Here is a 22,375-nt window from a genome sequence, read left to right as displayed (position 1 = left end):
ATACCAGCCACACCTGTAGCTTTTTGCTAAGTTGTTTCCTCCAGTAGCAGGGACTGTACTTTCCTGCTTGGGCAACGCTGAGACCTGACCCAATTATTGGTCTAAGAGAAGTGGCTGGCGAACCCCTACTCTGTGGACCAACTGACCATTTTGGTATAAAGTTTGACTTCAATATAGACACACCCATTTGCTTGTTGCCTGTGGCTGTTTTTTTAAGTAGTACAAAAGCAGAAATGAGTAGTTGCGACAGAGACCACTTGGCCCACAAACCTAAAATATTTACTCTCTTGTCCTTAAGGTGTTTTGCTGACTCTTGTCTAGAGGCAGAGAGGGGAGGTGGGGTGAATCTTCATGTGACGGGAGAGTGTTCTCCTCTAGAGAGGGAGGGGGCATTCTGCAGGCCTGGAGGGCTCAGGGGAAGCTGGGAGTATAAGGTTCATCCGTACAAACGTCTCCATTCCAGGACCAGCTGTGGCTGTGCATCCGGTCTCTCTTGTAGCTCCACCACCTTTATACTAGATCCTGGCGCTGATTATCAGCACAGACTGCTCTTGGGCCACAGGAGATGAGGGCCATTTAGAATGCTCTGATGGGGGTCTCCTGTCCCACACAGCCTGCCCTGAGTTGAGTCTGTGATTCTCCTTCTTCAAGACTTCTAGGGCAGTCAACAGAAGCCAGCCAACCTTGCAATCCTCATAATTACCGTGGCCCCATATCTTTCTGTACCTCTCCCCGGTCTGCCTCCCACAGCTGGGTCTCTGTCACCATGAGGCTGCAGCCTATGTGGGGTTGGGGGTTATCACCGCCCCACTCACTGCTGGCATCGGGCCTCCGTTGTCATCTCACTGGTGAGGGATCCATTTTCAGAAGCCCTCCTGCCATTTCTGCTACCAACTTAGACTTTTTTCCCTCAAAAGCAACCTGAGACAAGGACGTATGTGTAGGTGGTTTACTTGGGAGTAAAGTGGGAGAGCAGAAGCTGGAAGCACAAGTGGGAGAGCGGAGAGTGCGGGACAGGAAAGGAGAAAGCCACTGGAGGTGCTGGTGAGCAAGTTCTGCTGTGTCCACCTGGGAGCTCTGAGGAGACCGTGTGGAATGCGCCCTAGGATTGTCCCTGGGGGTACTTGCCTGGGTATCTCTCAGGTACTTAAGCACTGACGCCAGCCATGGCTGACTGAGGGCAGCCTCCAGGAGCAAGTTCAGGTTGCTCCCTGGGTGGATCTAGTTCCTGTGATGCCAGAGAAAATGAGAAGGATGCAAGCGTTTGAGGTGAGAAGCTATATCCCTGTCAGGAACTATTAACCACAACTTCCAGTGAACACAGACATGGGCCTGGGGATGCAGGTGGGGCATCAGCAGTGGCTGCTATAACTACGCTTCAGCCAGCCTAGGGCCCAGGTGAGCAAGCTGGCAAAAATCACTGTAGCTTTACCCCCTCCCACCCAGCTTACAGAAACACGAGCACCCTGAGAGTTGGTCTTTGCCTCTTGTATTCACTGCTGTATCCCAACACCTAGAAAGTTCCCAGCATATCATAGGTGCTCAATAAATATTTTTTGAATGATTCACTGCAGCTTGAATTTCCGTCTTGACCTGAGCATTTGTCTCCCAAACTCCACCCCAGCCCCAATCCTCAACCCTATCCGCCCCCCACCCCGATCCCAGCTCTCACTTCACTGCCCCTCATCACTCAACAGCCAGTCTGGCGTGTGAACAAGGCCACCTGAAAATTGCTAGGATGGAGAAGTTGGAGGTTCTCTCAGTCTCCTATTAACAAGCACAAAAGTAACAACAGCTGGGCTTCCCTGGTGGCGCAGTTGGTTGAGAGTCCGCCTGCCGATGTAGGGGACACGGGTTCGTGCCCCGGTCTGGGAAGATCCCACATGCCGCGGAGCGGCTGGGCCCGTGAGCCATGGCCGCTGAGCCTGCGCGTCTGGAGCCTGTTGCTCCGCAACAGGAGAGGCCACAACAGTGAGAGGCCCGCGTACCGCAAAATAAAAAAATAAATAAAAAAAACAAACAAACCATCAAAAACAAAACAAAACAAAACAAAAAAAACCCCACAAAGTAACAACAGCTGACATTGATTATCATCTGCCTAACACGGTTCCAAATGCTTTATATGGGTTTATATAGCACTGAATCCTTACAATACACAACCAAGGTGGGCACTATTATGGCCTCTGTTTTACAGATAAGAAATTGAGGCAACAAACCTTTACATCACTTGCCTGAGGTCACACCCCTATGAAGTGGTGGGGCACCAGGATATTCACGCTGATGACCCAGGTCATATTGCCTGCTCAGTAACCCAGAAAGGGGAAGTGCCTCGCCCAGGGCCACTGCTGCCATGACAACTCTTCAGAGGAGGCTTTAGGGCACCTGTCTTCTTCTGTGTCCCTCCTCAGTCTTTGATGTAACTTAGGTTTTCTCAGTCTTAGGTAAAGCTGTATCCCAACAGTAAATGCTGGAGAGGGTGTGGAGAAAGGGAAGTCCTCTTGCTCTGTTGGTGGGAATGTAAATTGATACAGCCACTATGGAGAACAGTATGGAGGTTCCTTAAAAAACTAGAAATAGAACTACCATATGACCCAGCAATCCCACTACTGTGCATATACCCTGAGAAAACCATAATTCAAAAAGAAACATGTACCACAATGTTCATTGCAGTACTATTTACAATAGCCAGGTCATGGAAGCAACCTAAGTGTCCATCGACAGATGAATGGATAAAGAAGATGTGGTACATATACACAATGGAATAAAAAGCCATAAAAAGGAATGAAACTGGGTCATTTATAGAGACGTGGATGGACCTAGAGTCTGTCATACAGAGTGAAGTAAGTCAGAAAGAGAAAAACAAATATCGTATATTAAGGCATATATGTGGAATCTAGAAAAATGATACAGATGAACCTAACTGCAGGGCAAGAATGGAGACACAGACATAGAGAATGGACTTGTGGCCATGGTGGGGAGGGGGAAGGGGGTGAGATGAATTGGGAGATTGGGATTGACATATATACACTACCATGTGTGAAATAGATAGCTAGTGGGAACATGTTGTGTAGCACAGGGAGCTCAGCTCGGTGCTCTGTGGTGACCTAGATGGGTGGGATGGGGGTGGGGAGGGAGGTCCAAGAGGGAGGAGATATATGTATACATATAGATGTTTCACTTCTTTGTATAGAAGAAACTAACACAACATTGTAAAGCAACTATACCCCAATTAAAAAAACAACAACAATATCTTTTGAAGGTTATTCCATATCAGTCTACCCGGATCTTTCTCATTTTCCATCATATGCACGTATCAGAACTTATTTAACTAGTTTCCTGTTGGTGGAAATTTAGGTTGTTTCCAATCCTCTGCTACGACAGACAATGCTGTAATGAATATCCTTTTAAATCGTCATTTTGTACATCACCCGTAGGACAAATGACTAGAACTGAAATTGCTGAGTAAAAAGCTTTTTGCATTTTAAATGTTGATAGGTATTATCACATTACTTTTCATGAAAGGTGTACTGGTTTATGTTCTTACAAAAAATCTGTGAAAATGTTTTTCTACATCCTTTACAACATGGTACGTTATTTTTTTGTTTGTTTGTTTTGTTTTGTTTTACCAACTGGATAACTTAAAATGCTATCTCATTGTAGTTTTTTTTTTAATTTATTTTATTATGAGTGAAGGTAAACATTTTTTCATGTGTCTAAAAGCCATATTTTTTCCCATGCATTGTCTATTCATATATGATAACAATTTCTCTAATGCATTATTGGTTTTACATTGATCTGCAAGAGCTCATGATATAAAAAGGAAATTAGCTTACTTTCTGTGCTATTTTTTCTTAGTTTGTTTGCCTTTTTATTTGTCAATGGTAATTTTTTTTGTTCTTGCCATTCATTTGTTTTCTTTTTTTCTTTAAAAATTTCTATCTGGTGGATTGCCTCAGTCTTTTATTTTATGGCTTCTAATGCTTTTTGATATGGCTGGAAAGGCCTTAAATGCTCCAAGAGTATTTTTTAAATTATCCAATAATTTCTTTTGGCATTTGTTCAAACATACACAAAAGTAGAGAGAAGAATAGAAGGAGCCAGAGTTACCCTCATCAACTTCAACAGCAGTCAGAATAGGGCAGGGCCAGTCTCATTTCACCTACGTCCCACACATTCCCCCATCCCTTGACTATTTTGAAGCAAATTGCAAACAACATATAATTGTACGATTTTTTTTAATGCTGAAACTTTTGATCTGGAATTATTTTAGAGTTAGAGCTCCAACTTTGTTTTCTGCAGATACCTAACCCATTCTTCCCACAGTTTACTGAATAAACCATTGTTTCTCCATTGATTTGGGTTTTTTTAAGTTTATTTTTTAAACATATTTATTTATTTGTTTTTTGTTTCTTTGTTTATATTTATTTTGGCTGCACTGGGTCTCAGCGGCAGTGCGCGGGATCTTTGTTGTGGCATGCGGGATCTTTAGTTGTGGCACGCGAACTCTTAGTTGCGGCATGCATGCAGGATCTAGTTCCCCAATCAGGGATTGAACCCGGGCCCCCTGCATTGGGAGCATGGAGTTTCACCCACTGGACCACCAGGGAAGTCCCTCTCCACTGATTTGAAATCCCTCTCCACTGATTTGAAATGCCACCATTATCATACAATAAATTCCCATATATAGTGAGTCTGTTCCTTTCTATTCTTATTTATTTATTTATGGCTGCGTTGGGTCTTCATTGCTGCTCGCGGGCTTTCCCTAGTTGCAGTGAGTGGGGGCTACTCTTTGTTGTGGTGCGCAGGCTTCGCATTGTGGTGGCTTCTCTTGTTGTGGAGCACAGGCTCTAGGCTCACGGGCTTCAGTAGTTGTGGCATGTGGGCTCAGTAGTTGTGGCTCATGGGCTCTAGAGCACAGACTCAGTAGTTGTGGTGCATGGGCTTAGTTGCTCCGTGGCATATGGGATCTTCCCGGACCAGGGCTTGAACCCGTGTCCCCTGAATTGGCAGGTGGATTTTTAACCACTGTGCCACCAGGGAAGTTCCCCTTTCTATTCTTTATTTTGTCCCATCAGTCCATCCATTTATATTTTTGCTCCAGTACCATGCAGTTCTGATGGATGTAGCTCTACAATATATTTTGGTGTTAGGTTAGACATTCCCTAAAAGATGCTTTGGGTGTGGGCCTCCCCTGGATTTTGAAGACGTGGTCTGAGAATGAGGATCTGAGGTAAGCCATGGTGTATACACTCAGTTTTAGCCATAACTGTGCCCTTCAACACTTTTGCTGGGATAAGGTGAGGCATCACTCTGGCAACCAGAGACTCGGGTCCAAGTTCTGTCTTTGCCACTGAGAACTGGATGACCTTACCCTGAAGAGCTTCTGTGGCTCCCCATCAGCTCCAGCTTTCTCCAGTTCTAAGATTGTAGGGCTAGGGCTCCTTGGGAGTACCAGGCAAGATGGTGAAAGTGTAACCAGTGGTCACTTTGACAGGAAGTCCCATAGATTAACACAGGAGATTGGCTCCTCGGGGAACGGAAAGAGTGATTAAGCAAGACTCAAGACTGTTAACAGTTCCAGAGCTCGTGGGCTCCTGGAGGCAGTTGTTGCCTCATTACCGGGTCCAGGAGGCACGGGGCTGCATGCACGATTGGGAGCCTCTGAGAGGTGGGAGCTACCCTGGAGTTGCAATGCTTCTTTTCTTTGGCGGGGTGAGGATTGGGAGGGAGCTGTGGTCCCCACCCAGCTCCTGGAACGAGGTGCAAAGGGCTAAGCCCTTTTCTCATGAATTTGGACCTCTCTGCATCTAGCAGAAGGCACTTGGGCAGGAGACTTGAATAGATTACCTACCCTTAAATGGCCATGTGACCCTGGGCAAGTCACCTGGCTTCTCAGAGCCTCGGTTTCCCTATCAGGTTAGTGGGGGGAAGGGAGAGGATAAATATACTAGGAGGTCTCTGAGACCCACTGACATGGACAATTTGGGTTCTGTGACTATCACTATTACTTATAGTTATTGTAGTAGTTGGAGTGAAGAGCTTACCCAGTTCCTCAGCCCTTTGGAGAGAGAATGATGGAACTGGGAGAGGCCCTAAGGCAATCACAGATGCTGTGATTCTGTCCCTGTCCCCTACAGCATCCTTCTTACAAGACTCTCCCCTTCCTGAGGGAAAGCCTGTGGTGTCTGCTTGCTGAACCGAATCCTACAGTGGGGAGCTGATTTCTGGGATGCCTGGGAGCAGGATTCATTTGCCCTCAAGTCTGGCCTCAAACTTTATACGATTTCTTGGGCGAGGAAGTGGGGAGAGGTAGTAGTGCTGGGGGTGCGTGTATGTATGTGTGCTCCTGGCCAGGATGAGGTTTCCCACTGTTACAAGGATGAGGTAATGATGATCAATAAGGGGAATGTGGGGACTTCCCTGGCGGTCCAGTGATTAGGACTCTGCGCTTCTGCTGCTGGGAGTCTGGGTTCGATCCCTGGCTGGGAAACTACGATCCCACAAGACACAGCACTTGGCCAAAAAAATAATAATAATAAGGGGAATATGGCAGAGGAGAGGCCTCTGAAGGAGGGCTGCCCCTGCGGGCTGACTCTGAGGGTGTTGTTCTGAGTGACTCTGAGAGGGCAGGGACCTTCGTAGACGCCAGCAGCCGTGAGGGGTGTCCTGTCTGACTGTGAGAGTTGACCGTGAGGGCGGTGTGTGTGTGTGTGTGTGTGTGTGTGTGTGTGTGTGCGCGCGCGCGCACATATATGTGCGCACACACATGTACACACGTGAGGACTGACTGAAGGGCGTCCCCATTGTCTCTGAGTGGCCATACCTGGCCATGATGGGGGCATAGACTGTTTTTAGGCGCACGTTGCAAAGCCGTGAGGGGGCAGTCCACTGTCCCTGACTGATGGTGACAGGTATGTTGAGACAGAACTGGCGGTAGGTCACCTGCTGCCTTTCTGCCCTAGGCCTCCTGACAGGCAAGGAGGGGGCCACCAAGTACCCTCTAGGGAGAGAAGGATTGACAGACTCAGAGGGCTGATGCTGAGGCCTTTGGCGTAGTGGGGACTGGTGAGGTGTCCAGGAAGTGCTGCTTTCTTACAAAGTGCCAGGGGACTGATGGAAATAGGGTGCAGCTCGACTAGGAACTCCCGGACAGTGATGTCAAGAGCATCCCATGTCCTGCGATGTGGTCGCAGGGAATCTATTTCGGGATTCTAACTCCCTTCACTTGTGGGAGCCTGACAGACTCAGTGATGTGACACCCACATCACAGTAGACTCTTCCCCCAGCACTTCAGTTCTAGAAGCTTCCGCACTGGGAATCTTATCTTGCTGCCTCATGTGTGTGTTATCTCATGTGTGTGTTATCTCTGTCAACAGAAGTACACGTGGAACTTGAGTTCCCAAGTCTCATGACCCGAGCAAAGCCTGCCCATTCTGCCCTGTTCCAAAGCCCTGTCCCATCATGGCTGCTCTGTCAGGTGTCTGTGATCCACAGAGGGGCCTCCTGTCCGCCGAGGAGGTACCTCTCCAAGGAGTGGTCTTGGAGAAAGTCTGTCCCATGACAAACCAGGAGAGTGGATCTGGTGCCAGATTTGCTTCTGACATCATGGCTTGGGCAGGTCTCTGCCTTTCGGAGCCTACCTCCCTGAGTTTCCTCGTCTGCTGAGTGGGGATAAATCGTATCTGTACAGCACCCAACTTTTATGAGACGCAGATGGAATTTCACCCTCATCCATGTTGTCACCACAATTGTCATGGCTAACTTTACCCAGTGGTTGCTGTTTTCGGGGCATAGCTGTGAGCGCTTTACATGGATTATATATTCAACAGATATTTGCTAAGCGCCAGCTGTATGCAAGGCACTGTTCTAGGCATTTGGGATAGAGCAGTGAATGAAAGAGTAAATTCCTTACTCCCATGAGGCTTCTGTTTCAGTAAGAGGAGACGCAAATTTTACCAAATAAATGAATAAAAATACTCTATTCTGGGAAGGGGACAAGCGCTAAGAGAAAATAAGGCCAGGGAACTTCCCTGGTGGTCCAGTGGTTAAGAATTTGTGTTTCCACTGCAGGGGGCATGGGTTCAATCCCTGGTCGGGGAACTAAGATCCCCAATCAAAAATAAATAAGTAAATTAATTTAAAATAAAAAGAAAGTAAGTAAAGCCAGAAGGGAGGTGGGCTCTGCTGGGAATGGGAAGGGGTGTTTCCACTTCAATTGTCTCCTCTCATCTTCACAACAACCCTGTGTGGTAGATATTAGTCTCATGTTCCAGTGAGGAGACTAAGGCACAGGGATGTTATGTGACTTGCCCAAGGTCACACAGCCAGTGAGCGGCAGGGCTCAGGAGGCAGAGTCTGTCTGACTCTAAAGCAATGGGACTAGAAGTCACTGCCTCTCTTGGCCACTTTTTCCACATTTATGGGTCGAGAGGGTGGGTTGGACTCTCTTCTGGTACTGACACTCAGTGAGTGTTTCTTTGATTACAATACACAAGGCCCAAGGCCGAGCCCACTGGAGGGTCGTGGGGTCATGGACGGAGGGAACTCCCCTCTTAGGGGGATGGTGAGTGAGGATGGATATTGACCTCTGGGTGTGGACAGATGCACCCCAAGGAGGGGTGTGTATCTCATCATTGTTTCCAGGGGCAAAATTAAGGGTGATGGGGGAGTGGGAGATACTAGCAGAAGGACAGTTAGATTTGTGGAGGAAATTCTCTATTCTAACCCCTGGAATCTCATTCTTGGCTTCCCCCCCACCGGTGTTTTGTTTTTGTTTTTTTGGCCAAACCATGGCTTGCGGGATTTCAGTTCCCCGACCAGGGATTGAACCTGGGCCCCGGCAGTGAGAGCATGAAGTCCTAACTACTGGACCACCAGGGAATTCCTATCTCCCCTGCCTTTTATTAAGAAATCTTTCAAATCTACAAAGGAGTTGAGCAAATAGTTCAATGAATGCTATTGAACAGATGGCTAACAATTTGCCCCATTTACTCTCCCCCTCCCACCCACACTTACGTCCTGTTCATTTGCTTATGTATTTACTTAGAACCATTTGAAAGTGAAATGCAGACATTATACACTTCAGCATGGATCCCGTAAAGACAAAGAGATTCTTCTACATGATCACAACACTTGTACCACACCTAAGAAATTCCACATTGCTCAGTGAATATCGTCTAATATGAAGTCCATATTCAAATTTCCCCATTTGCCCCCAAAATGTCCCTTATTCCTACTGTGTTTTTGTTTTTTTTTTTAATTAATTAATTAATTAATTTTTGGCTGCATTGGATCTTCGTTGCTGTGCACGGGCTTTCTCTAGTTGCGGCGAGTGGGGGCTACTCTTTCGTTCCGGTGTGCAGGCTTCTCATTGTGGTGGCTTCTCTTGTTGCAGAGCATGGGCTCTAGGCATGCGGGCTTTAGTAGTTGTGGCATGTGGGCTCAGTAGTTGTGCCTCACGGGCTCTAGAGCACGGGCTCAGTAGTTGTGGCGCACGGGCTCAGTTGCTCCGCAGCATGTGCGATCTTCCCGGACCACGGCTCAAACCCATGTACCCTGCATTGGCAGGTGGATTCCCAACCACTGCGCCATCTGGGAAGCCCCCTACTGTTTTGTTTTTTGAAGGGAAATCCAATTAACGATTGCATAATATATTCAGGTGCCATTTATCTTTATTCTCTTGAATATAGAACAGTCCCCCTGCTTTATTTTTTCTTTTACGACACTAATCTTTTTTTGAGTCTACTCAGTTATCTAGTAGAACAACCCGCATTCTGAAGGACAGTGTGTGTCAGCGGAGGAAACAGTGAGTAACTGAGGGTCCAACACTTGCCCAGAGCAAGGCTGGGTATCATGAGGCGATCCAGGGTTAAAACTGATCTCTCCTGCCCTGGAACTCACTGCTAAATTATGTCACCTCCCCCAGGAAGTCCTCCCTGATAGGCACTGGCGAGTTGTTCCTTTCGCAGTGCTCTCACAGCACTTGGCATACAGGTCTACTGCCCCTTCCACACTGTGCTGTAATTAATTTTGTGTCTTCTTCTGCATGAGGTTATGTGAGTGCCTCTAGGGGAGACCAGGAGTTAGTCCACCCCTATAACTACAGGGCCAGGGGCTCCACTTGGGTATGTAGGTTGTGTCCTGTACAAGGGTGCCTGACCAAGGGGGTGAGTGGGGACTGGAATCCAGCCCACAGTCCACTTGCCAACCCGTGGGCCCTGGCACTGGGCTGCATCTGCCCAGAGGAAGGGGCACTTTTCCTAATTTGCCTAATGGAGCCTCACACGTCACAGCAGGCTCGTTTTCCACTGTGCTGGCATTCGGTCGGTGCTCAGTGAACAGCTGTTGCTTAAATGCATGCTAGATCTTGGGAAGGGTTTGGGCAGAAGAGATGTTCTGGTAACTGTTCTTTGGGGGAAAAAACCCCTGACTTGTAGCATTTGCTGATTCCCATGGTGTAAATACTCCCACAGCGGGTGATTGCAGGCCGCTGATTGGGAAGAGAGGTACCCAATTGGCTCTTGCAAAGCTCTAATGTGTGCCTCCAGCACACCACTGTGGTTTTACATCTATAATCTTAAAGCTGCATCTGAAGCAGACTTTGAAGGCCCCGAGAGAGAGACAGAAAGAGATATGGAGAGAAACAGGTAGAGAGAAAAAGCAGAAAGGGAAGAGAAAGAGGCAATAACTGATAAGGAGTCAGAGACTCTACTTCACTTTTAAAGTTTGGGGCCTCCCCAAGGGTGAGGAATTGCTTCATTGAGGTTCTATGCAACCTGTGTGAAGGAACTTGCCCAAGGGGAGGCTAGACCAGTGGCTCCAGACTCCTGCAATGAGCCCATTGTCCCTGAGGCAGAGTCCACGATCCCTCCACTCAGCCTGTCTGTGACCTTTGACCCCAACAGGAAAAGTCCAGGGTGGGTGTAGTGCTCTTGCTTCATCAGTCCCTTCACACATGCTGTTCGCTGCTTCTAAATCTTACCCGCTTCCTTTAGAGCTTGGCTCAAGTCTCAGCACCTGCAGGAAGCTGCCTATGTGCACATCAAACCCTTCCCACCCTATACAGGTTTACGTGCCCCAGACTTATTCTCACCTCCCCCTCGCCACCCCCCACTAGGACCAGACTCTACTCCTTCCAGACTCCAGCCTCCTTCTCTCTTACCTTGAGGTCTCACCTGGACAAATCCTTATCCATCAAAATCCTTATCAATGGACTGACCTTGAGTGACAGATGAAAGTAGCCCAATTAATGAATTTGACAACCCTTACTTGAGCACCTACTATGTGCTAGGGAGCTGGGAGCAGTGTGGACCGAGGCACAGAATAATATTCCTATGGGGGAGCCCAGAACATCATGGGGTCACAGATAAAGGGGCATGAACCCTGCTTGAAGCATGGAGGAGCTTCAAGGAGGAGGTTAGACTCTAAGGTGAAGGGGGAAGAGGTATCAGCTAGGCAAGGGGATGAGAGAATCAGGGAGGTTTGGGGCAAAGGGAGCAAGCGTGCGAGGGAATCTGGCATTCCAGGAATGGCGAGTGGTTCAGAAAGGATGACATGGACCATGATGGGATGCAGAGGTGAGGGGGTGAAGGATGCGCATGTCTTGAAAGGCCATAAAAGCCATGTGGGGGAGCTACGGATTCCCTGGTGCATATGTGGAAGAAGTAGAGAAACGTTGTTAAGGAGGAAAAAGAGGTTGGAGGCCAGGTGAGGCTGAGAGAGGGAGGAAGGGAGGATGGAGAGAGCCCCTGCTGGAAGCTGTGATGTGAGGAGATAAGCTGGTAGAACAGCAAGTTGCTTCTTTCTGGTCTTTCAGACAGTGAGATCCTGGACCATCCTGTGTAACCACCCCCAAGTAAGGCAATAGAACCTATGATGGCCGGAGAAGACTTTTTTTTTTTGGCTGCGTTGGGTCTTCGTTGCTGCCGTGGGCTTTCTCTAGTTGCCGCAAGCGGGGGCTACTCTTCGTTGCAGTGCGCGGGCTTCTCACTGCGCTGGCTTCTCTTGTTGCAGAGCACGGGCTCTAGGCACGCAGGCTTTAGTAGTTGCAGCATGTGGGCTCAGTAGTTACGGCATGCAGGACCTAGAGCGCGCAGGCTTCAGTAGTTGTGGTGTGTGGGCTCGGTAGTTGTGGTTCGTGGACTCTAGACTGGAGGCTCAGTAGCTGTGGCACACTGGCTTAGTTGCTCCACGGCATCTGGGATCTTCCAGGACCAGGGATCAAACCTATGTCCCTTGCATTGGCAGGTGGATTCTTAACCACTACGCCACCAGGGAAGTCCCAGAGAAGACTTTTGACAGTTGAACAGAGAATTGAAGGAGATGAGGGCATGTGGATACCTCAGGGAAGAGCATTCCAGGCGAGGGAACAGAAAGGGCAAAGGCCCTGAGCGGGATGTGTGGGAGGCCGTCAGCTGGGGGTGGGTGATGAGTCAGAGAGGCCAGCGCAGGTCAGATCAGGCAGGGCTTCATCAGCCACCGTGGATTTTCTCCAGGGGTGATGGGGAGTCATGGGAGAGTTTCGAGCAGGGAGTGACTGTGTTCAGCAGCCCAGTGTCCCCTCACCTCTCTGTCCCCAGGCCAAAGCACCATGGAGAGTGGACAGAGAGTGCCCCGAAAGAGCCGGAAGCTAGGCTCCAGCCGCCGGCGGCAGATGCGAGAGCCAGCTGATGGCCAGGATGCCTCTGTGGCCCCCGAGCCAGAGTCCTGGTCCTCCCAGTCAGCTGCAGAACTGCAGGGCTTCTTCCAGGACTGTGGTGCCAAGGAGAGGGGCTTTGTCACTCGAGAGGATCTGGCGGTGAGTCCAAGGCCCCATCCCCCTGAATCCCTTTTCCACAGCCTTCTGAGACTCCCCATCCCAGGAAAGCAGAGCTTGCCTGCTGTTTTCGCTTTCTCTCATCTCAAATTTGCTCTTAGGAAAGGCTAGGAATTTGTTCATACTAATGTGTAAATGATTGATAAGGCCTTTTGTGTTACCCTCTTCCAGAAATATTTGCATATTAACAAAGGAAAGGTTTTAGGCCAAAGAAGTAACTTGAGAATGGTATAATTTATTTTTATTTTTTTTAATTTTTTTACATCTTTATTGGAGTATAATTGCTTTACAATGGTGTGTTAGTTTCTGCTTTATAACAAAGTGAATCAGTTATACATATACATATGTTCCCATATCTCTTCCCTCTTGCGTCTCCCTCCCTCCCACCCTCCCTATCCCACCCCTCCAGGTGGTCACAAAGCACCGAGCTGATCTCCCTGTGCTATGCGGCTGCTTCCCACTAGCTATCTACCTTACGTTTGGTAGTGTATATATGTCCATGCCCCTCTCTCGCTTTGTCACAGCTTACCCTTCCCCCTCCCCATATCCTCAAGTCCATTCTCTAGTAGGTCTGTGTCTTTATTCCTGTCTTACCCCTAGGTTCTTCATGACATTTTTTTTTTTTCTTAAATTGCAAATGGTATAATTTTAGGCCCACTGAGCAGGGAAGTTTATCTTGGGGAGCAGTCAGGGCCCTGGAAATCAAACAATGTCAATGACTGCAAACTTCAATGCAACAGAAGACCAGCCAAGGTTGTACATGCCAAGAAGTAATCTTAGGCTGTGAGCTAGACCAAGATTGGCTGGATTTTTTTTTTTTTTTTGGTTTCTCTTCATTTTCTACAAAGGGTCCTATGTGGGCTGCCGGAGTCTCACTGGACCTGTTGTCTCCTCCTGATACTGCTCTATGCTCAAGACTTTGTTCTTCCCCCATCAAAACTGACCCTTCTTATATTCTACCCTCAAGCCCACAAAAAAATACAAATGGCTGATGTTAACATATAATTTTCAAAATGGTTAAAAAAAAAAGACTTTTGAGTAAATATAAAATCAATACTTATCAAAGATCTATCTAATTCATTATTATTATCAATCAGTGAGGGAACCAGTAAGATGTTAGGACAGGTTCAAGGACCATTTGAGAAGCTGGAATATTTATAGGCAATTTGACAGAAGAGTGTTAGGATAAGTTTGCTGAGTTCAGTTTTAAAAATGGCTAATGTCCAACAGGCCATAAATCTTTGGGGTTATCTGTACTACTAGGCAAAAATTATTTTCACCTCTCCTGGACAAAATCTACAAGTTAACAAGTAACTTCGATAAGTCTGGGACTTCTAATGAAAGGTAAACAATGAGATGAACTAAGTGCATTCCTCTCGTCTAGACAACACTTGGGTAGTCTTTACCCCCATATGGTATTGAAAGGATGTGCTGTCTACCTTTTTGCCTTATTTCCAAGTTTCAGATAATTTCCTGTGATCATAAATAATCTCCAAAGTTTTTTATTTTTGACATAAAACACTCTGATCTCAGTTGATTTGGCTCGATCATTTCCTTAGATGCAGTGAGGGAGCAAATAAAGCATGTGGACCTCCTGGACTGGGCTCTGCAAATCTAGAGTTTTGAAGTATTGAGCCATTTTAGCTTCTGTCCAGAAGTTTTCATATGGAATCTTAAGTTGGACTTTTAAAACCTCTGTTATTCGCTCTTCTACCTAGAGTGACCATCTGTCCCAGTTTGCCTGGGCTGGAGGGGTACCTGGGATGTGGGACTTTCAGTGTTGAAACTGGGAAAGTCTTGGGCAAACTGGAACAAGTTGGCCTCCCTACTAATATAGAAACCAAGCATAAGACTTTCTCTAGCATCTTTCACCTGCAGCACCTATAAATGTGAGGGACTTTCTCCCTTCTTGAGGTTCCCAATTTTTCTAAGGTTCCTCTCCTGCCCAGAAGTAACCTTCCTTATCACCTGTTCCCAGGCCAGCTTCCTGAGAGAGCTTTGCAGGCATTGCTTCGACAAGTGCACCTTACAGTGGACTTGTCACAATTGATTAAATGAGAATCATCTTTTAATACAACATCCAGTTACACAACTGATCTATTCAACTATATCCCAGTAAAAAGGAGGACAGATTCTTATTGAAACTGTGTAAATAACTATATTGCCAGAGAAAGGAAAGAGATTCAGGAAAAGTATTGAAGTATTGGTTTCTGAATCAGGAGGGGGTCAGTGAGATTCAGATACCATTTAAAATGTTAAATTTCAGTTTATGAAAGCATAATTTCCTAAACTGAAGGTTAGAGACAGCTCAAGAAGACAGAGAGAAGATTTCCTCATACATCCATAAAAATAAAACAATAAAAAAATAATATCAACTATATTCCCAGCAAATAACCACAACTCGATTTCCTTTAACGATTCATTCAGTTCCATGTAATTAATTCTTCATCTACTGGGTCTTGAGTGAGCTGGCTGCTTCTGGACTGAAAAGAGTCCTAGAAATTGTGATCCACTGGCTCGGTCTGAAGGTCGGCTAATGCCAACTTGGAATCCTGTACCCAAGTAAAGCATCAATAGTTCGTAGAACCTGGTACAGTCCTTTTCCACAAGACTTTGAGTGTGTGCTTTGTGGAAGACACAAACTACCCTGCAGCTTGTAACCAAGCCTTCAGGCAAGGGTAGGAAAGCAGAAATGTGTTTAGTAATGAGACTGAAAGCCTGTAGTTATTACAGTAACTAATAATATCAGAATGGAAGAGAGTAAAATGCTCTATTGGGATATGGTATATAACTATTTCATAAGAGTTTGATTAGTGTTTCCCCTGAAGATAAGAACATATTTTGCATAGTAAAGACATTGAGAAATCTCTAGGGCCTTCCCCTAAAGCATGCAGTTTCTGAAATATTTATATTAAGAGTGTTTTACCTATGTAAACTTAGCCTAGGAAAGGCTGAATATCTTTTCTGATCTGACAGTTCTTCCCACGATGCTCTTATAATAGTGTTGAGATACTTAATAAATAAAGAGAAAGGTATCCTGACATTTTAATTTTATTTTTTTCTAAACTTAGGATCTGATGTTGGGAAGGCAAAACCAAAAGAGCCATCACAGAAGATAGGGCACTAGATTAAGATAGAATCATGTGATCCTGGGCTTCCCTGGTGGCGCAGTGGTTGAGAGTCCACCTGCCGATACAGGGGACACGGGTTCATGCCCCGGTCCGGGAAGATCCCACATGCCGCGGAGCGGCTGGGCCCGTGAGCCATGGCTGCTGAGCCTGCGCGTCAGGAGAGGCCACAACAGTGAGAGGCCCGCAGAATCATGGGATCCTGGGAAATAGTACTTGGTTTCCTATTTAATCAAAGTGACAATAAAATAAAACATTTTGAAATAAACATAGAAGGCAACACTATTGCAAGGATATTTAGCTCTTTTATAGGCGAAGTGGCTCTGCTTTTTGTTTTAAAGAAAATTAGAACACGATAAAGCCAAAATAAAGCAGAGAAAATTATTCTGCTGAGACATGGAATCAGTTTTCCGGGCAACTTACACAGAAGATTAATAGTCACCCCTTTTTATCCCTTGCCTAGAGCTCTAAGACCAATTTATCATTTTAATAGAGATGGAGCCAAATTCTAGTTTTGCATTAATATAACATGTGGCAGTAAAACTTTCACAAGATTGATTGATTTTTTTTAAACAAATTTATTTATTTGGCCGTGTTGGGTCTTCGCTGCTGCGCACAGGCTTTCTCTAGTTGTGGCGAGCAGAGTCTACTCTTCGTTGCGGTGCGCGGACTTCTCATTGCGGTGGCTTCTCTTGTGGAGCACGGGCTCTAGGCACCCGGGCTTCTGTAGTTGTGGCACACGGGCTCAGTTGTTGTGGCTCGTGGGCTCTAGAGCACAGGCTCAGTAGTTGTGGCGCATGGGCTTAGTTGCTCCGTGGCATGTGGGATCTTCCAGACCAGGGCTCGAACCCATGTCTCCTGCATTGGCAGGTGGATTCTTAACCACTGCACCACCAGGGAAGTCCTAAACCAATTTAATTTAATTTGTCAAAGATTCACCTTAATTATCTGAACCTGGCTCCTTAAAAGTTTTCTGAGTTAGCAATTTCTTGTAAGAGGGATTTTTTTTTAAGTCCAGCACATTTAAAGCATTAGAAGTTCAGTTTCTTTTTTTTTTTTTCTGTGACTTTGGGGGCCATTAGATTTATATAAACACTTATTTGTCTCTACAAACCAATCCACACAGAACCCCTGTGAGAGATGTAGAACTCTAAGTCATTAATACCCAGATACAGAAAAATATTCACACTCACAATGAGAGTTAAGGGCCATTCTGAATTACAGACATGTAGACACACAGACAGGGCTTCTTTTCTCCAACCCTAGCCACAGGTCAAAAGTAAACACAGAAACAAAAACTCTCCAGTTCAGATTTCAAAGAGCTGTTCTCCTCCCCAGCGGGCTCAAAATTCTTAACCGATTTGAGGTCACACCTAGAAAAACAAACACACCACCACCACCAACAAAGGATTAGCAAACCAGATTTTCCGTTGTCTCTCAACCAACAGACACTAGGTCTCCTTCATGTATCCCATGGAGATCTCCAAATGGTCAGTCCATAAAACGGAATTCCCCATCATGGCTACCACCAAAACCAGAAGCAGAAAATCAGTAAAAACAAAAATGTAAAAACTAGAGAAACAGAGTCAGCAAACTTAAAGTTCTGTCACACTTGAGATTCCCTTCAAGAGCCAATGAAAAAAGTTCCTGGGTTCCCAGAGTCCATCTGGGGCTCTTTTTCCAGCAATGCAGTTTACTGAGTTCTGACAGCTGAGTCCACGGGGGCATCTCCATGAACCTCCAAAACTGTCAAAGTAGAATTTCCAAAAAGGTAAAATCATGACCCTTGGACAAAAATAAAATGAGTCTATACCAGAGGTTTTATTTAACTCATTTATTAATGAGAAATGTTATGAATGGTTGAAAGAGCATTTTAAAAGCTGGACAATTTAACAAAGAAATGTTAGAATCGGATTGCTGAGATAGATTTTTTTAAAGTTGGTTAATGTACAACAGGCCATAAATCTTTGGGGTTATCTGTTCTGTCAGACAAAAGTTATTTACATCTCTCCTGGACAAAATCTACAAGTTAACGTGTGACTTCATTTAGTCTGGGACCCCTAATCAGTACCATGTGTTGAATTAAGTACATTCACAGAATCTAGAAGATGCTTGGGTGGCCTTGGTTCCCCTGTAGAATACTGAAAGGATGTGCTGTCCACTTTTTGTACTTATTTTCAAGTTTTAGATAATTTTCTGTTCGGTATTCATTGCATTTTATTTATAGAAGTGAAAACAGAGCCAAAAAATGTCCAAGAATAGGGGAAAAGTTAAGTACTTTTGGAACACCCATTCAAGAGTATGAAGGAGCAATTTCAATGAGAGTTACGGATATGAAGAAATTATGGATAAGAAAAAGGTTCAGCATTATATACATCATAATATGATTGCAGCTATGTAAAATATATGCATCTGGGAAAGGTGGGATGGAATTATTTTCATATGAGGAAAGGAGGACACCTTTATTTCTTGCTTCTTCCACCCTGTTGTCTGGAATAGAGATTTTTGAGTTCCGGAGGCTTCTTGCACCTTCATGTAGAGGGTGGAACTGAGGGACAGTTAAGCCTCGAGCTTGAAGTCTGAGGCCCTGCAGACATAGTGGAGCTGCCACAGCAGCCCTGGCCCGAATACTTCAGATTACTTATCTCAACTTTTATTATTTAAGCCTCAGCTATTTGAGTTTTTCTGTTATCGTTTGTTAGTTTGTTTTTGCTGAATGCATCTGAGCCTAATCCTAACCCATATGTAATAAAAAAATAATCTAGGATTCATTCTGTATTTAACATGAACAAGCAACTCTGAGTTTTTTTTTTTAAATAAATTTATTTATTTATTTATTTTATTCTTGGCTGCATTGGGTCTTCTTGCTGTGTGTGGGCTTTCTCTAGTTGCAGTGAGTGGGGGCTACTCTTCATTGCGGTGCGTGGGCTTCTCATTGTGGTGGCTTCTCTTGTTGTGGAGCACGGGCTCTAGGCGCATGGGCTTCAGTAGTTGTGGTACATGGGCTCAGTAGTTGTGGCTCATGGGCTCTGGAGTGCAGGCTCAGTAGTTGTGGCTCACGGGCTTAGTTGTTCCACGGCATGTGGGATCCTCCTGGAGCAGGGCTCAAACCCGTGTCCCCTGCATAGGCAGGCGGACTCCTAACCACTGTACCACCAGGGAAGTCCTCCAAGTTCGAATTAAAATTTTAAACTAGATATTAATATTTTAATGCAGAACATAGTCTGTTATACTGCATCACTGAATAGTTTTAGATAATTTTTTTTTTTTTGGTGGTACGTGGGCCTCTCACTGTTGTGGCCTCTCCCGTTGCGGAGCACAGGCTCTGGACGCGCAGGCTCAGCGGCCATGGCTCACGGGCCCAGCCGCTCCGCGGCATGTAGGATCTTCCCAGACAAGGGCACAAACCCGTGTCCCCTGCATTGGCAGGTGGACTCTCAACCACTGCGCCACCAGCGAAGCCCAGTTTTAGATAATTTTTGAATAAATAATTTTTGAATAATAAACACATTCTGGGGAAATTTGGCTACTGTCCTTTATTAGAGTCCTAAAGGGATGAGACTCAGAACAGGTAGGTTTTGATGTTGGATGGAGGAAGGGAAAAGGTGTGGATGAAGTTCAAGGCACTGCTGAGAGGGCGGCCTTGGATAGGGTCCAAGAGCCTCAAGGGTCTGCCTTGAGGTCAGGTTGGCGGTGGGACTCCAAAACTGGGGAGAGGGGAGGTGGAGATGGCTACAGACAAACACCCTCTTCTTTTCTGAGGGTGGCCCAGAGCCCTCCCCAGTGGGAACAGTGCCCAACTTACCTCTTCCTTGCAGGTGGCCAAGTTCAGCTTCCTGGGCAGCAAGGAGGAGCCAGGGATGATCTTTGACTGGGTGGATGTGGAGCGGAAGGGACGCCTCTCCCTTGAAGAATTCAGCTCTGGGCTCAGTATGTCTGTCCTGGGAGGGCCTCTGGGGAGTGTGCCCAGCATGAGGCGAGGCTGGGCAGACAGGAAAGACCCCAGGACTCCCTACCAATCACAGGACCTTCATAACATGCCCAAGGGCAGTTCTGGGCATGGATAATGATACAGATTTCTGTGGAGACAAGACCACTTAGCCTGAGTGGGAAGGCAGTTGGTTCGACGCAGAGCTGAGCCTGAAGACTCTAGCCCAGGAGACTTGACTTCCTTTCCACCAGAGAGAGCAGTTTATTAGCTGGCAGCTCCCCTGAGCATCCCCCTCCTCCAGAGAGGCCTCCAGGCTTGCTTTCTGATACCTCCCTTGTCATCTCCCCAGTAAATCTTTCCCTTGAGCAAGAGGTTAAGCACCACCTGTTCTTGAGACCACAGGCCTTGTTTCTGCCTGAAGAAGGTCACATTCTAGCTTTGGTTAAAGGAAATCAAGGCCCCAGGGAGCAGCAGAGGGTGATGTTTAGTGGGTGGGGGCTTCCCTGGCCCTTCCTTAGCCCTCACTGGCCAAGGTTACTCCAACACCGGCTTCTCAAGACATGCCCAGAAAGACCTAATGACACCAAAGCCGGAGATGGACAATATTCCTGCTGAGCTTGATGGGGGAAGACCTTCTGGCCCAGCGAATGGAAGGAATGGTGTCCTTGCAGAGACCCTGAAAAGCACTGTTCAGCTTTTAAAGTCTGCAAAGCCATCTGGAGTTCTCAGGTCTGCTGAGTGTCCAAGAGTTTGGGGGACAACAAGAAGGGAGGCCAGGAATCTGCATTTATAGGTTGGGGCCGCCCCAGGAGGTGGTTGCTCCAGTTCTGGTGATTGATAAACCAGGAGTAGGGAAGGGAAATGAGGGTCTGGAATCGGGAGTGGGGCAGAGGGAACGTTTTGTCCATGTAGCCCCAAGAGGCCATCTTCACATCTGTGTCCATTGTGCCCACTATACTGGGGACTTCCCAAGGTCTATGGAACAAAATTCAACCCCCTTCCCAGGGCCTACAGGCCAGCACCATCCAGACCCTTCCAATCTCTTGGGCTCACTCAATACCACTCGCCTCCTCCAGCATGCCAATCTTGCTCTTACCTCAGGGCATTTGCATGTGCTGCTCTCTCAGCCTGGAATATGCTTCCCTAGAAATCCACATTGCTTGTTCCTTCTTGTTAGTCACATCTCAGTTCCAGTGTCACTTCCTCAGGACACTCCTGACCACCCCCTCTAAAGTAGACTCTATCTAGTCTCTCAGTGGAAATTACCCTGTTCATTCCTTTAGCTCACTTGGCACATCTACTTAAAAAAAAAAAAAAGTGTCCTTTTCAGCATTCATAGACTGTCAGCTCCACCAGGGCAGGGATTTTGGCCAATTTTGTCCCTAGCACATAGTAGATGCTCAATAAATATCCCTTGACTGAGTGAAAAGACTGTGTTGGCCACCGTGGAGCTGCTGTGTGACTTCCAGCAAGTCTTTTGGCCTCTCTGGACCTCAGATGTTCATCTGTAAAAGGGACACAGTGTCTACCTTGAGTAGACTCCAAAGGTTGATGTGAGGAATGTATGACACTGGCCCTGTAAAATGTGACTGACACAGATATAATGATTTTCCCAATGAGTGGAGCAAGGCAAGGTGGGAGGTCAAGGGACTGAGCCGAGCCCCACTCTGCTCCCTTCTGCACCCCTCTGTCTCACAGAGAGCATCTTTGGCTCTAGCCCGAGCACCCACAAGCTCCACAGAAGGAGGCCACAGTCCTTCAAGCGAGGATCTGTAGCCACCAGCTTCCCAGTGCAGGAGGCCGACGCTGAGGAGAAGGAGGCGTTCTTTGCCTTCATGGAGCAACTGGAAGCCAGCCACTCACTTCCCGAGTAAGGCCAGCATGGTTGTGGGTGCAGGGAGAGCTACTGCTGGTCAGTGGGGGTGAGGACTCTCCCGGACACAAGGTCGAATGGGAGCCGCCAGGTAGAGCTGGGCAGAAATCCTGGTTTAGCCACTTGTTAGCTGTGCGACTGCGGGCAAGTAGCCTAACCTCCGACCTCTGTTTCCCCGGCCACAGAGTGAGCATAAGAGCTGCTGTGGGATTAAAGCCACGTGTGGAGAAAGCCTACCCACTAGGAGTCCATCCCACTCAACCTCTCCCTCCCTGTCCTGACCTACATGGTCACTCCTCAGAAGGATTAGCGAGTTGAAGGGTCAGCTCCCTAAGGGGACTCAATTCTTAAAAATACAAAGCTCCCCGAGGGTGCCAAAAAGAGGGTCCTCCAGGGGTATGATGGGGGATGCTTTTCAGGCATGGTGATGCTTTGAGTTGGGCAGGACTGGAGACAGGAGAGCTTGGAGACTGCCTCAGGCTCTGGGCTTTTGGCGTTCACTCATGCTTAGAGAAGGGGCTCCTGCCTAGAAATGCCCCTCTCACACCCCCCAGGTCCCACTGGGTCTGTTAGAACCAGCAAGGGAATCACCCTCGCCTGTCTGCCCAGGTTCTCCCAGGTTCTCCCGC

The 22,375-nt window shown here is 46.9% G+C and overlaps 1 protein-coding gene across 1 annotated transcript in view; it reads left to right on the top strand.

Moving 5' to 3' along the window:
• Positions 1 to 5,569: 5,569 nt before the first annotated feature.
• The window catches only part of RAB44 (RAB44, member RAS oncogene family), a 32,546-nt gene continuing 15,740 nt past the window's right edge, over positions 5,570 to 22,375 (top strand). The window contains exons 1-4 of the mRNA XM_033864348.2: positions 5,570 to 5,668; positions 12,579 to 12,796; positions 19,761 to 19,872; positions 21,572 to 21,743. Coding sequence (XP_033720239.1) covers positions 5,644 to 5,668; positions 12,579 to 12,796; positions 19,761 to 19,872; positions 21,572 to 21,743 — 527 coding nt within the window. The 5' untranslated portion in view covers positions 5,570 to 5,643. The remainder of the gene's footprint in view (positions 5,669 to 12,578; positions 12,797 to 19,760; positions 19,873 to 21,571; positions 21,744 to 22,375) is intronic.

Source organism: Tursiops truncatus, chromosome 10 (genome assembly GCF_011762595.2).
Source record: "Tursiops truncatus isolate mTurTru1 chromosome 10, mTurTru1.mat.Y, whole genome shotgun sequence".
NCBI lineage: Eukaryota > Metazoa > Chordata > Mammalia > Artiodactyla > Delphinidae > Tursiops > Tursiops truncatus.
This window is presented reverse-complemented; position numbering and strand designations above follow the sequence as displayed.